Source organism: Narcine bancroftii, chromosome 3, assembly GCF_036971445.1.
Source record: "Narcine bancroftii isolate sNarBan1 chromosome 3, sNarBan1.hap1, whole genome shotgun sequence".
NCBI classification, from domain to species: Eukaryota; Metazoa; Chordata; class Chondrichthyes; order Torpediniformes; family Narcinidae; genus Narcine; species Narcine bancroftii.
Window position 1 is genome coordinate 369,279,702 of NC_091471.1, and position 16,004 is coordinate 369,295,705.

General features: G+C 40.0%; 1 protein-coding gene across 10 annotated transcripts in view; it reads right to left on the reverse strand.

The window, feature by feature from the left end:
• The window catches only part of LOC138759590 (alpha-1,6-mannosylglycoprotein 6-beta-N-acetylglucosaminyltransferase B), a 619,678-nt gene that overhangs the window by 276,796 nt on the left and 326,878 nt on the right, over positions 1–16,004 (reverse strand). For all 10 annotated transcript variants that reach the window (XM_069930278.1, XM_069930274.1, XM_069930271.1 and 7 more), the window contains one exon: positions 6,665–6,829. In XM_069930278.1, coding sequence (XP_069786379.1) covers positions 6,665–6,829 — 165 coding nt within the window. The remainder of the gene's footprint in view (positions 1–6,664; positions 6,830–16,004) is intronic.

Below are 16,004 nucleotides of genomic sequence, written 5' to 3' on the forward strand. Positions count from 1 at the left end.
TCAGACGGCGAAGTCCTCCTCAGTGACAAGATCTCCATCCTCACTTCCAATCTCTTTTCAGTGCCAACCGCTCAGTCCAAGAATCCGCCCTGCTCCAGCTCCCTCAACAGCCCTTAAGGCTAGAGCTGGATGAGGTCCTCACCCAGGAAGAGACATACAAGGCAATTGAACAACTGAAAAGTGGCAAAGCAGCAGGTATGGATGGAATCCCCCCCAGAGGTCTGGAAGGCTGGCGGCAAAACTCTGCATGCCAAACTGCATGAGTTTTTCAAGCTCTGCTGGGACCAAGGAAAGCTGCCTCAGGACCTTCGTGATGCCATCATCATCACCCTGTACAAAAACAAAGGCGAGAAATCAGACTGCTCAAACTACAGGGGAATCACGCTGCTATCCATTGCAGGCAAAATCTTCGCTAGGATTCTCCTAAATAGAATAATACCTAGTGTCGCCGAAAATGTTCTCCCAGAATCACAGTGCGGCTTTTGCGCAAACAGAGGAACTACTGATATGGTCTTTACCCTCAGACAGCTCCAAGAGAAGTGCAGAGAACAAAACAAAGGACTCTACATCACCTTTGTTGACCTCACCAAAGCCTTCGACACCGTGAGTAGGAAAGGGCTTTGGCAAATACTAGAGCGCATCGGATGCCCCCCAAAGTTCCTCAACATGGTTATCCAACTGCACGAAAACCAACAAGGTCGGATCAGATACAGCAATGAGCTCTCTGAACCCTTCTCCATTAACAATGGCGTGAAGCAAGGCTGCGTTCTCGCACCAACCCTCTTTTCAATCTTCTTCAGCATGATGCTGAAACAAGCCATGAAAGACCTCACAATGAAGATGCTGTTTACATCCGGTACCGCACGGATGGCAGTCTCTTCAATCTGAGGCGCCTGCAAGCTCACACCAAGACACAAGAGCAACTTGTCCGTGAACTACTCTTTGCAGATGATGCCGCTTTAGTTGCCCATTCAGAGCCAGCTCTTCAGCGCTTGACGTCCAGTGGAACTCTGTTATAACACCACAATCTGGGTCCAAAAAAATCGCATTGTGAAAAAAGCTAGGTTGCACTAAATCGGGGTTTCAATAAATCATTGCAGTTAGTGTTGAAATTAAAACACAAGTTAACTTTTAGTAAACACACCATCTCAGCTCCTGGCAGTAGCCTGACATCCCTGCTCCCAGCTACAACCCAAAGTTCCAACTCCTTGTGGCAGTCTGAAGTCCTGGCTCCCCGTGGCAGCCTGAAATTCCTGAACTTGTTCTTGACGGCTGCTCGGGGGCCAAGTCCCAATGATTCATCATGTTATATTTGGATTTGCGTTAAATCGGGGTTCAACTGTACTATTTGTTGAATTTGGATTTGAACATTATAACTTTAGCATAGATTTTCCTGCAAACCATATACCATTCTTATGTGGAAAATATATTGCCAGGTCATAATGATAACCGCCCTCTCCCTTAGAGATGTGATGGCATCTTTATCACATAGTTCAAGAAATCAGCTTATCAATACCTACCGAAAGGACATTTGGGTGGGCAAATTAGGGTAGGAAATAGGGTGCTGAATCCTATAAATAAATATTTAAAAAAGGTGTTGAAATGTGTATTTTATTCTGAGCTATGGATTTAGAAAATGAAATTTGATGGTGCAATATTTGTTAATTGAAGTTATCTAGGTGCAAACTAATTATGATTTTTAAAAAACTTTTGGTCGGTGCATTCTTCTGGCTTGTGACATCCATAATGATAATGAATTGGAGTGCTTTAGATTCACAGATGAAACCAATATCTTGGCTGAATGGTGCACCAACAACTAATGAGATGATTGTTGATTTCAGGAAAGGAAAACCAAAGGTTTACAATTCACTGATCATTGGGGGATCAGAGGTTAAGAAGGTGACCAATTTAAGATTTTGGGAATCACTATCTCGGAAGATCTTTTCTGGACTCAACACAGCAGTGGCATCATGAAGAAAGCATGTCAGCACCCCAACTTCCTCAGGAGTTTGCAGAGGTTATGGGTGACACCAGAAACCATGGCAAATTACTACAGAGGTGAGGTAGAAAGTGTGCTGACCATCTGCATCACAGTCTGGCATGGGGACACCAATACCCCTGAGCATAAAGCCTTCCAAAAGGTAGTGGACGCAGCCTAGGATATCACAGGCAAAACCCTCTGCACTATCGAGGGCATCTACAGGGAACGCTGCTGTCGGAGGGCAGCAGCAACCATCAAAGACCTGCACCACCCAGCATACGCTCTGTCCTCACTGCTGCCATCAGGAAAGAGGTACAGATGCCAGAAGACTCGCACCACCAGGTTCAGGAACAGCTACTCCCCCTCCACCATCAGATGCCTCAACAACCAACTTAATCAGGGACTCATTTAAGGATTCTTACTTGTGCACTTTATTGATTTTCTTTATTGCAGTTTGTTTACTTTTGTTATTTGTTTACAGTTTTTTTATCTGTTTACATATTTACACTGCATACAGTATTTTTTTATACTACAAATTACTTTTTAATTCTGCCTTGCCTGCAGGAAGAAGGAATGTCAGGGTTGTACATGATGCCATGATTATACTCTGACAATCAATCTGAACTCTATCCCAGGATAGATTGTGTGAGGCAAACCAACATCCGATGAAAACATCAAATAACATTGGGAAACTGGACTTTCTTTTCTCCTTCCTCCTTGGAAAAGACATAAGAGAATTTTCTCACATAATATATCAAAATTAGTAATGTTTGTGATTTGGAATGCTGAGAAATTTATGCGGAATGCCAAAGCACTTGTGCCTCCTCTAAGATTCTTGGCTAAATCTAACAGGCCAAAGCTGCTTCCTTCAGGCTTGCAAAGGCAAATAATTGTGGAGGTGCAAGTCCTGGGTTCTGTGGGGGATTGTTTTCCTTTTTGCCACATCTTTCTGAAGCTGCCAATAGAGAAGGTGATGACAAATCTTCAGAAACAACAATTTCCTCTTACTGCCTCAGAAATATACAGATTTGAAATTTACAGTCACTTTCTTCTTTCTGATTTTCAAGATTCTTCATCCCTTTTAATAATCCCTATTGTCACTGCAGAAACTCTTCCTGCTGAAGCATCAGTGAGTTTGCAGCCTCTGCACTAGTGGACTCCCTCATGAAGATGTGGATCCAATCCTATCTCTACTAGGAGGAAACTGGGCTGGAAGAGAAGTACAAGTGCAAGTGGATGTGCAATTCCAAAAAACACTTCATTCTGCAAAAGAGAATAATCATTCTCCACTGATGTGAGGTCTCAGGCATGTGATATCTTCAGATAAAATCATAAATGTAGGCGTGTTTCCCCACAGTCTCTATGTGGAAAACTAGCAAGGAAATTATTGTAGAAAGACGAGGTTGGAAGGGCAAAAGCTCAAATTCATCTGGAAGAACAGAGCTGCAGAATTTAGTTGAACTATGGTGAGCTCTGCTAATATGGGCTCAGGCATAAAGAAGCTGAATATAAAAGAGAATGTCTTCTTGGATTGCAAATTATCCATGCAGGGCAATGTTATCTGATCTCAACACATGAAGATGCTGTTACGAGCCCAGAGGACCCCAAAACCCAGTAGCAATAGATATTCACCAAGACAAATGGTTACTTAAACAAAAGTTGCTTTTAATTATCTTTAAATGTGAAAATAGAATCAAACTTTAACATCACTACTGACTTACTTAACCTAACTTAACCCCCTTCTAATTCTCAGCGCACATGTACGTAATGTGTGTTTAAGTTCAAAAAAGTTCTTCATGGGTTTTCCACAAGCTTGCCAGCTTGTCCTGTTCCAGTCCCAGCTGCTGTTGCTAGCTGTAACACCGTAGAAGTGACCTCTCTCTTTTTTTCTCTCTCTCTCTCGCTCTGAGAGAAAGCCTGTTTGACTCTCTCTGCTTGCAAAACCACATGACCCCCTTAAAAAAAGCTCCAATCTGCGGCTCTAACAAGATCTTTCCTCTGTTGCCATTTTGTAAACAACAATCCATTAGTGAAGTCTCTTGGGCACTCTCCAAAGCTTCTAGAAAGACTTTTGGCCCTGACATGTCTAGCATGGAGCAGAATTCCAGTATTTTAAATAAGATCTGTTTTAAAGTGTTTGTACTCTAACAAACCTTTCCCAATTTATCTCCCAAAAACATATCTATATACTCTGTCACAATGCCAACTAGCTTTTTGAGTGCAAATATAGTATCAGTTATATTGTTTACACTGAGTTCTCTGATGCTTTAAACTGTGTCTATATTATAAAATTAAATATCCTGACCTCACAGTGTTTGTTTTTTTTTGGCACATGTTGCTTTTCCTGCCGATTTTAAAGCTTGCTACAAATCTAATTGTGCCTTTATGATCATTGGTGTACTGAGGCATGCCTTCTCATGACCAGCATGATGGGGTCCTTTACGATGTTGGCCGCCTTTCTTGAGGCAACACCTTGCATGGATGAATGCATTAGATGGGGAATCAGAACGTTCAGTGAACTTGGCTATGCTTGTTACATTCTGGAGCCTTTTGCATTCCTGGGCAGTCAAATTCCCAAACAAGGCTGTGATGAAACCTTTCAATATACCTTCCACAGTGCACTTGTATTATGAGCTCCCGTTTCATTTAGTGAGACTGTGACTTTAAGGGTTAGGGCAGGCTGAAACCGTTGTGGAGAGACTGGATGGCTATACACAAAGTTGATGCTCTGGAAAAGAGAACGTACAATGGTTGTTGATCCAGGAACACAGGTGGTGAGAGAGTCATGTGTGTGGTACACTTAAAGAAACAGCATTCATTATTGACCACCAGCCATCTGGTGGAGTGACTCTGTATGAAATGGACAATTCGGATGATTCTCCTGTCAAGGGAATTATTGAATCGCTGTGACCAAAGGAAAGGTCACTTTGATTGTATCTGTGTAAAGGAAGCAGGAGAATTGCTGGATTGAATTGTGACCAAGGTGATGGTCATTTTGACTGACCTGTGCCTGGGTTTAGAAGCTTTGTGGAAGTCACACATTTCATTTTACTTACACAATAAAAAGGGAAGTTGTGACGACTGTTCGTCTGAAAGGATATTTCTCAGCAAGAAACTTGACAAGGATCATGAATTTTCGGCAGTCCGATCACCCAGTCTCTCACCTCCCTCAGAATTACTTCTGGGCATCAGTTTAAAAGCCCGAGATTCAACACAGGATTTCTCAGACTGAACTTTGGAATGACTTCCCAGAATTGTACCTAAGCTGTTTAGGCAATACACGCACGCACTCGCACACAGATAGATTAAGATGTTATATTATTAGTAGTTACAAATAAATCTATTGTTTTAAAAGAAAAGTAATAGCAGCCTCTTGGTGAATTTCTATTGTTTCTGGTCTGCGGCACAACACTTGTAGAAGTTCGATAGAGTATTTGACAACATGCCAAATCTCCTCAGAGGAAGTATAGCCATTGGTGTGCCTTCTTCACTTTTGTCTTGATGTGCTGGCTCCAGGAGAAGTCTTTTCAAATATTGACTCCCATGACCTCAAGGTTCTAACCCTCTCCACTTCTGTCCCATCAATTTGGACAGAATTTACCAAGATACTGCCTGGATAAGAGGGTATGAGCAAAAAGAAGAGGATTGGATAAACTTGGATTGTTTTTTTCTGGAGTACTGAAAGTTGAGGGGAGAGCTAACAGGTTTATAAAATTATAAGAATTATAGGGTTGGCAGTCAGAAACTTTCTTCTGGGGTGAACACGTCAGATACTTGAAGACATGGGTTGGTGATGAAGAGGAGAAAGTCAAAAATGATGTCCAGAGCAAGTTTTTTTTTAAACATACACAGAATGATAGGATTGCCAGGATGATGATGGAAGCAGATATGATAGCACCATTGACAAGGCATAAATAAACAGGAAATAGAATGATAGTCCACAGGGTCATGTACAAGCAGCAGAGATCTAGTTTAATTTGGCATCATATTCAGTACAAACGGTGTGGACCAAAGGGCCTCTTCCTGTGTTGCACTGCTCTATGTTCTATTGATGTGAAGCATCTGACCCCGTAGAATAGATTGTTACTTAAAGTTTACATATAGTTTTATGTTGCCTTTCAAAATATGTGGTAAAGAATTTTGAATAAGAGTATTTATTTTATTAATTATCTTTGTGTCACTTCATTATTAAACTTCTGACTTGGAAAATGATTTGATTGCCAGTATTCCATAATTTCTGTGACTATCAGCTGCATGTTGTGTGTCATTATTATCCGTGAATAACAAGCCTGCAAGGCTGACTATATCATGTCAATTTCATCAACATTGGTCTCATCATTTACTAACTGAAAGTCACTTCTACAGATGCAAAACAGCAGTAGACTCCTTAATTTTTAAATATTGAAACTTTAACTTGCAACAGTTTCAAAGTGGGATGGACCTGAACATATATTTTGAGGTACCCTGAATACTAAGTTCAAGTATGTTTGTGAAAGAAAGCACAATTTTAACAGCTTTTGTTAGAATAAAGATATTACTTGGAAATAATTTACAAAGCAGCTGTTTGCTTAGATTATTCAGACATGAATAAAAAAATCAAAATGCTCTATTATTTCATTGCATACCTCCTTTGTGCTTAATACTCTACACTAGTTAATCTTTAATGTTAAATCATCGGCATACCTGTACTTTTGATTCAATTCTGGTAGGAGTAGATGTTCGATTCTTCCATGGTACAGGAGGACAGAACCACTCTCTTTCACTGAGGTATTCGAGGAAGGAGCAGTCTGTGCCATCAACGCCATAATAAGCATAGCAAGGGTCAGAGGTCCACCTGGCTCTCATCCACTTTATTAATCGGCCCAGTGAAAGAAAGCAGAAAGTGAAAGACTTATTATTTTCATTTGTGATAGTCTCAGGTTCTTGCACTTTTTAACAGAACTGCATGTATTTCAAAGCTCAATTTAAAATTGATCTTTCAACCAAAGGCAATGAAATGGGCAGCATGTGCCTGGAAAGAAATCTACCTCTCCTCCTTACACCACTATTCAGAAGGATTGACACTGATCGTTTACTTTGTGCAACTTTCCTGCACAAAACCTGGATACCTCAATTCCTGTAACCAAAAATCAATCATTTTCTTCTTTTGCATGTTCTCATGACTGACCCTCCATAGCTCATTTTAATATAGAATCATGCTCTGGATAATGAAGTTTCTTCCCATATCAGTACTGAATGATCATTTTCAGACAGTTACCCCTGTTTCTAAATGAAATGACAAGGTAAACAATGTCCTGCATGGACAGTTCAAGTTCACCAAACGCTTGTATGAAAGAGCTTCTTATTCTGGTGAGCACAAGAGAGTGAGGTCTAGTCAGCCTTATCTCTCCTCTGAGCATAATCCCTTGTTTCATGAACCAACATGTCAACCTTTGTTGTACTCCCTCTAAATTTTAGCATACTGTCCTTTAAATGAGGAGACCAGGCTTGCACACAATATTCCAAGTTCAGTTTCTCCATCACTTAGTGTTCATCACCCTTGTACCATTTCTTCTTCTTTCTTTGGCTTGGCTTCGCGGACGAAGATTTATGGAGGGGGTAAAAAGTCCACGTCAGCTGCAGGCTCGTTTGTGGCTGACCAGTCCGATGCGGGACAGGCAGACACGATTGCAGCGGTTGCAAGGGAAAATTGGTTGGTTGGGGTTGGGTGTTGGGTTTTTCCTCCTTTGCCTTTTGTCAGTGAGGTGGGCTCTGCGGTCTTCTTCAAAGGAGGCTGCTGCCCGCCAAACTGTGAGGCGCCAAGATGCACGGTTTGAGGCGTTATCAGCCCACTGGCGGTGGTCAATGTGGCAGGCACCAAGAGATTTCTTTAGGCAGTCCTTGTACCTTTTCTTTGGTGCACCTCTGTCACGGTGGCCAGTGGAGAGCTCGCCATATAATACGATCTTGGGAAGGCGATGGTCCTCCATTCTGGAGACGTGACCCATCCAGCGCAGCTGGATCTTCAGCAGCGTGGACTCGATGCTGTCGACCTCTGCCATCTCGAGTACCTCGACGTTAGGGGTGTGAGCGCTCCAATGGATGTTGAGGATGGAGCGGAGACAACGCTGGTGGAAGCGTTCTAGGAGCCGTAGGTGGTGCCGGTAGAGGACCCATGATTCGGAGCCGAACAGGAGTGTGGGTATGACAACGGCTCTGTATACGCTTATCTTTGTGAGGTTTTTCAGTTGGTTGTTTTTCCAGACTCTTTTGTGTAGTCTTCCAAAGGCGCTATTTGCCTTGGCGAGTCTGTTGTCTATCTCATTGTCGATCCTTGCATCTGATGAAATGGTGCAGCCGAGATAGGTAAACTGGTTGACCGTTTTGAGTTTTGTGTGCCCGATGGAGATGTGGGGGGGCTGGTAGTCATGGTGGGGAGCTGGCTGATGGAGGACCTCAGTTTAAATCCTTCATTAATACTAAAGCTCTAATATATATCATTGTACTGTAAACTCTGGGATAAGTGAACAGATGACAAGCTTTTTTTTTAAAAAAAGGTGTGTCTGTGAACTTGTTCGCTTTATTCTATTCATAGGAACACTGATCATTTACTCTTTGTAAATTGAGCTTTGTCTATTATTCCAAGATGTATCATCCATAGACAAATTGTATGTTAGGTTTTAGAATCAATTGCATATTGAGAACTGACATATAAATGTCACCTGTAGCAACCATTAGCTCGTGATTTGCCTGGAGAGCTCTCTTTACATCTGATCCAGGATATCACCTATTATGGTACAATCCTTGATTTTCAGAAATGAACAACTGGGTAGATCAATGTGAAAGCAGATAAAGTTTATAAGTCATTAGGAGATGTTGAAACTTCAGGCTACAATCTCATTAAACCCATACAGAAGTCATTGAAATTTTACCAATGCACCAGATATAATTTTTTTCAGACAGGAACTCACCAATTCAGCATTTTATAATCCTGAATTAATTATTAATGTGGTAGCCATTGCTTGAGGCAGCTGCATGGATTCATTTAAGCCAAAAAATAATAATAAAAAACAGAGAAATGATTTCAAAAACTGAATATGTAAATAGCAGCCTGTAAACACTCCTGCTATAAACACGGCAGTCTGACATTTTGTTGCTTGGGAGACATTACCAGTTCAATCTTTCATGACACTCTCAGCTGCTCAACCTAGACAACTCTTCATCACCTACCAACTAAATACCAGCTGAATCTAAAAAGAAGTAAACTTAATATAATGTCCTAATTGATCAATATCCAGATTAATGTTGATGGTACAAGTACGAAGTGTTGGAAAATAGTACTGAATCACGTAAATGCCACATGATTAAGAATTTAAAGGTAGAATCAAATTCACATTGTAAATGAGACCATATCTGTTTAAAATTTCTACTCCAGAAAGCTATTGATTTGAAAGGACAGTGACTATATGCTCAGTACAATGGGGGCTGCATGCAGATCAGCCACTGGTTCTGCATACAATCCAGGCAGTGATCAGCAGTATGCTATTGTTAGATAACATTATGCAAGATATCAATACACTATCCCAGGCAGATTTATTTCAAGTTATAGAAAAGAAATGCTCAGAAAGCAAAAGCTTAATAGAAATATAAAAAAGAACAAACAGCGCCATTTCAAAATGCAGCATTTGCAATCCGGATAGCAGTGTCATTACCCATCGAAGTCGATGTAACTCTCAGTATTTAGGTTTCTAGCTTCTTTCTGGCTAACTCTTGGAACATCTGCAATTTTACACAGCCCAGTGCCCTGACATGCACCAAAAAAAGTGACTGATGCTTAATAGAAGGCCTTTTATAACATTCACCAATGAACAATAGCAGCTTGAGAAGGCTTCACAATTCCATTCAACTGTTAGTGTCCCATAAGTAATATGGGTGACTGATTGTAACCTTGCAGCTGCCAAGATCCAATCCATAACGCCTGAGGGCTTCGTTAACAGAAAATCCACTGCTGAATGTCGAGCTAATTTGTTATCACCGCACTGGAATCAAGCAGGTCAATGCTTTATTTCACTGCAATGTTATGAAGAATTTATTTTTCAACAGTCTCATTTTAAAAGGAAAGTGAAGTTCAAAGTCGGAGATGAAGCCTATCCTTGTCATCTCCAGGGAACATTCCCTTTGCCCTAGCTGAGATAAGAACCCTAGTAAAGATATAACAAGATACAAGGTGCCTCTGGGATCATTATTGAAACTATTATTGGCTCTGAAATAGCAGTTGTTGTGAGAAGTGTCTGAGGATGGTTTCAAGTACTGTACAATCATTCAAAATTTCTAGTGCCATTACATTGTGCTGCATAGAATGCAATAACACAGGACTTTTCCAAAAGAGTGTACACAACTGGATTGTCTTTCATTGGTTTTTCATCTGTTTAAAAAAAACCTAATTTTAGTTCATAATTGACTTCAAAAATGGATCTCACTTGATGGGCTGACCCAGTACATGGAAGAGAATCCATGCCTTTGCAAAGTCGAGTGTAGCCAATTTGAAATAAATTTAGTATCCAATCAACGGAATGACATACCAAAGGCAAACTTAACCACAGAAAGTAATTTATGTAGAACATACACTAAAAAAAATCCAAGAGCATTTAAGCCTAATTTAAGCATGATATGGTAACGGAATAGTAAATCAATGCAGACATTTTTTGAGCTTCATTTGAAGTCAATTACTGTACACAAATTGACATGAGAAAACATTCAATGCAAATTAAATTGATCATCAACTAAACAAAATTAATCAGATCCAAAGGCATGTAGCTTTACATGTTAGAGTCAATCATTTTCACAAATTATTTTGCTTGGATTTAAAAATATAAAATAGTTTGGTTCATGGATGAATTTTCATATTGCCCCTTGTAAGTGAAAATAATAGATTTAAGAAATAAATTAATTTAGTAACATTAAATAAGTTAGAAGAAAAATAGAATTAACTAAGGAAGAAAATCTCAGAAAAAGAAGAGGGAAAAATTGGAAACAGGTCCTCAAAAGTAGAAGTACCAAAAATAATGATGAAACACTACAAATCCAGGAACAGTCACATCAACTTAATGACTGGACAGTGACAGACACAAAGCATTAAGAAGGAGTGGGAATTCCTGGGTCAACCAGTAGTGTTGTACCAAGTGTGTCAGGCTGCTGTGCTAGATTTGACATTAAATGCCCATGATTAATTAGGGCAGTGGAACAAGAGTTTAAATCAACCTGCAGTGACAGAAAAATTGAATTAACTTAGAATGAAAAATTGGTTTTATGTATGAAACAAATTAAAAGATAGAATTAATTAGTGGAAAGCTGAATTCACAATTATAGGGTTAGTTGTGGCCGGAATTGAATGTTTTGCTCACTTAAGATGTCAGTGTTTATGAAACTTCACCATCTGTCAAGATGCGTCATATTCCATCAGCTTCCACAAATGTGTTGCTGGCTTCATTTTGCCATTTTCATGTCCAATCTCAGTTAGATTTCAACCATAATCATCTCAAGAGTGTGAACCTGTCAATGTTTTCAACACACATTTTGAAGCCACTGAGAGTATACTTTGTAGGATTTGTAGAACAGGTAAAGGATGGTTCCATTTCTTCTTATTCACACCAGTTACACCATCCATATCATTAATCTCCTTTTCGATGTCAAAACTTTATATTAGTACATAAATCAGGAAAGAGAACTTGTTTATTCTGCAGAGCATTGTGGAATATTCTACAATTTATATTTAAGTTGTAAAATGTGATTTCTACATCAGAGGACTATTTAAACATTAGGTGATAAGACTCTGCCTATCTGTTGCAACCCTGATTCCAGGCATTGTGACACCAAGGTCTGACCATTCCAAAACACCAGGCAGGGCTCACATATTACATTCTATTAACCCGAGGACAATAAAAATTCTGCTCTCTATTTCCTATATCGTACCAGACTAGATCCACTTGCCGTCTTTGTGCTAACTGCATTGACTTTCAATTATGCACGCCCAATTTTCAGATTCTCATCCTTGGCTTTGGAACCTCCACATGCACCTCTCCATCCATGTCATTTCTTCCAGCCCGATAACCCTGAGCCATTTGCACTTTTCTCTCTTATTTCTTTATCAGCTTATATTTAATAATTCCCTCACTACACTTGTACTTTTATTTGATGAGCCTTGAAATCCTGGAATCCCATCTTTAACTCTGATCATCTTTCAATTGTTCTTTCCACCTGCAAAATGCTCCCTTCACTGCCTTTACTATTTGGCTTCACGTGGCTTGACATTAAAACTGATATTGTCTTGGTTATTTGTTCCCCCTTGAGGCACTGTTCAAATACAAGTTGTTGTTTAAAAGATTTGATAGATCCAAATGCCAGCGGAAGGAACAGGCTCAACAGGCTGAATAACACTTTCCTTCCTCTTGATTTCTCATTATATATTATGCCCCTGGAGATCTATTTGAATTTTATTCCATCAAATAACCTAATTTCTATGCAATCAATCATTTAAAAATTTAGATATTTCACCTTTAGTACCAATTGCTAGGTCAATTATTCGAGTTGTGAAGAGCATGGGACAGGGAAATGATCCCTGGGAGACTTATCTCCTATCGGTGTTCATTCAAAACTATTAATATTCATGAGAATCACTTTGCATTTAGATCAGGAAGTTGAATTTAATGGAACGAGCATTCAGAAGTAAGCACAAATACCAGAGAAGAAATTATTAGTTCTGCACTTTCATTTGCATTTTTAAAAGTTTTTTTGATCATTCATACACAATGAGTCTGAATTTGCACCCTGTGATCAAGCTGTTGTCATTAATCTGAAAATGGTACAGATCTACCTTGTGAGATTACCTCAGTTGGGAGATGTCATCACTGTCCTATGTGGAGAGGCTCTTTGCAGTAACTGCACCTCCTGCACTTCACGACAATATTCTGCCACGCCAAGCCATTCGATGCTTATCGGAACCATTTTACAAATATAAATGGACTAAAGCATGAAGTTATTTAAGTAAGAATTCAGGATCAGAACATGAACACGTCACCAAATTTGTTGTTTTGCATCATCATCACAGAGCAATCATTTATGTCTAGAAATCTTACAAAATAAATAAAAATACTGCAAGAAATAGAAAAAGTCAAAGTGAGGGAGTGTGTGGTTCATTCTTCATTCAGGAATCTGATGGCAGCGGGGAAGAAGCTGTCCTTGTGCTACTGAGTGCTTATCTTCAGTGTCCTGTAGTTTTTTTCCAGATGATAGCAGAGTGAAGAGGGCATGTCTTGGGTGGTGGGGGTCCTTGAGGATAGAGGCTGCTTTTGTAGATGTTCTCGATGGAGTGAAGACAGGTGCCTGCAATGTCGCAGACTGAGTTAACCCCTCTCTGGAGTATTTTTTTGTCCTGATAATTGGTACCTTCATACCAGACAGTGATGTAACCAGCCAGAATGCTCTTCGCAATATACCTGTAGATGTTTTTGAGCATCCTCGGTGACATAGCGAATCTCCCCAAACTCCTCACAAAGTATAACCGCTGGCGAGCCGTCTTCATGATTGCATCAAAGTGGAGGCTTGAGGACAGATTCTCAGAGGAATTTGAAGTTCTTGACTCTCTCCACAGCTCAACCCATGATGAGAACTGGTTTGTGTTCTCCTAATTTCCTCCTGAAGTCTGCAATCATCTCCTTAGCTTTGCTAACCTTGAGTACGAGGTTGTTGTGACGCCACTCAATGACCTGATCTATCTCACTCCTGCGCACTTCCTCATTGCCGATTGTGATTCTGTCAAGAACTGTAGTGTCATAGGAAAATTAGTAGATAATATTGGAATTGTGCCTAACCAAGCAATAACATGTGTACAGTAGAGCAGTGGGCTAAGCAGGCATCCTTGAGGTGTGCCTGTGTTCATTATAAGTGAGGAGGAAATATTTCCAAGCTCAGAATAAAACATTGTTTAAACTTGCCTTTGACCAAATGTATTCAATCAATAAAGAAGCTTACCCTGTGCTGCAGGCTTAATTTGGCACATATTTTCAAAGTTGATTTAGGGGAGTTGCAACTTCTTTACTAGACTTTGGATTGCAATTTAAAAAATGCAGCAAATAATTGACAGCAATTTCAAGACTCCACATTTACATAGTGAAAGGTTCCTGGAAAACATAGTGTCAGTTGTCTCTGTAAAGTTGACGCTTCCTAGTGTGTTTGCAGTATGGGCAGTTCAGGTGTAAAGACAGTACATGCACTACACAAGTTTACTTCACTGTGGGACAAATATACATTGCAATTAATGAAAGGGGGAAATGAGATAACAGGATACTTCCAAGGAGCAGAATGCACCTAATGCCCTCATTAGGTGTTATACTTAGAAGATAAGATACAAGTATCTTCACAGCAGAAGATACTTGGTTTTGTGGGATTAGTGGTGAAACATTTGCAGAAACCATGAGGTGAAGTAAGCAAAATGACAGAAAGCAACATCAAGAAATCAAAGATCAAGGTGAAATGTTTGAAGGTCGAAGTCTATTTGTCCCAAAATAGCTTGTACATGAGAAGAGTTCCGCAAACAGATTAACACTTATCCCTAACATTCAAGAGAACGACTTACAGAGTATAGGATTGCAATGAAAAGGAAGATTAATTAGCACCAAATAAGGACTGCATAATAGCACTGGTTATGGGGTTCATTCAGGAGCCTGGCAGCTGCAAGGAAGATACTGACTTTAAGCCTTCTCTCTAGTGGGAAGAAGGAGAAGAAAATGTGTCCAGGATGTGATGAGTCCTTTTCTGGGCAGAGGGAGATGTAGATGGCAGACATGGAGGGGAAGGAAGTTTGTGTTATATTCTGAGTTGCATTCACTACCTTCTGTAGATTATTCCAACCTTGAGCAACCTGTCCCACACTGTGATGCATCCAGCCAGTATGCTTTTGATGGTACACCTGCAGAAGGACTGGGGGTGGGGCTTGCTAAACCTTCTTAGTTTTTCAAGAACATAAGAAATAGGAACAGTCGGCCTTCTGGCCCGTCAAGCCTACTTCACCATTCAATGTGATCATGGCTAATCAGATGATAGACTCATCTCCAGCTCTCTGCTTTTTCCCCATATCCGTTAATTCTGCAGCTATGTAAAAATCTATCCAACAATTTTGTCTTAAATATATTTACTGGGGTTGCCTCCACTGCTTCAATGAGCAGCAAATGACACAACCGATTCACCGCCCTCTGAGAAAAGCAGTTTCTTCTCATCTCTACTAACTTGGATCTTGAGCTATGTCCTCTAGTTCCTGACTTCCCCACCAACAAAAACAACACCTAACTCTACCTTATCTATGTCTTTCATAATTTTATATGTTTCCGCAGGATCCCCTCGCATTTTTCTAAATTCCATTGACTACAGTCCCAGATGACTCAATCTCTCCTCATAGGCTAACCCTTTCACCTCTGGAATCAACCTGATGAGCCTCCTCTGCACCGTCTCCAGAGGCAAAGAAAGTAGAATGATGATCAGTTCTCAGTGGGAATTGAGCCATCATAAAGTGTTTTTATTCTGAGTAAGAGAGCCATTGACAATTTTCAAAAGCAAGACATTTGGAAGAGGAGTCCATAACTTGTTTGCACTTTATGGACAGCTGATGTTGGGATGATAGCTGAATCCACTGCAGGTTAGAAGCTGAGAATGGAGTATTGTGACAAGGCCTTTGCAATCAAGACAATTTATTTCATTAGGAGTGAAGGAGACCGTGCAAGTCTTGGAAGAGCATGACATCAATCAATTTTCCATTGGATGTGGGGTTACTAAATAGTTGAATCAAGCACAGATTAAGCTGGATCCTTGAGGGTGGAATACTTTGTAAATTGGAGGCAATTCAAGGGCTTTAAAGATTCAACAAGCTATGTAACAAAGGCAGAAGAAAAAACATAGAATCATAATTACCAATGTAGTTAACATTGGTCTATGTTAGAACTGGGGGTTAAAGGTGATTATTTTAGAAAATACAGGCAACATCAAGTATTAT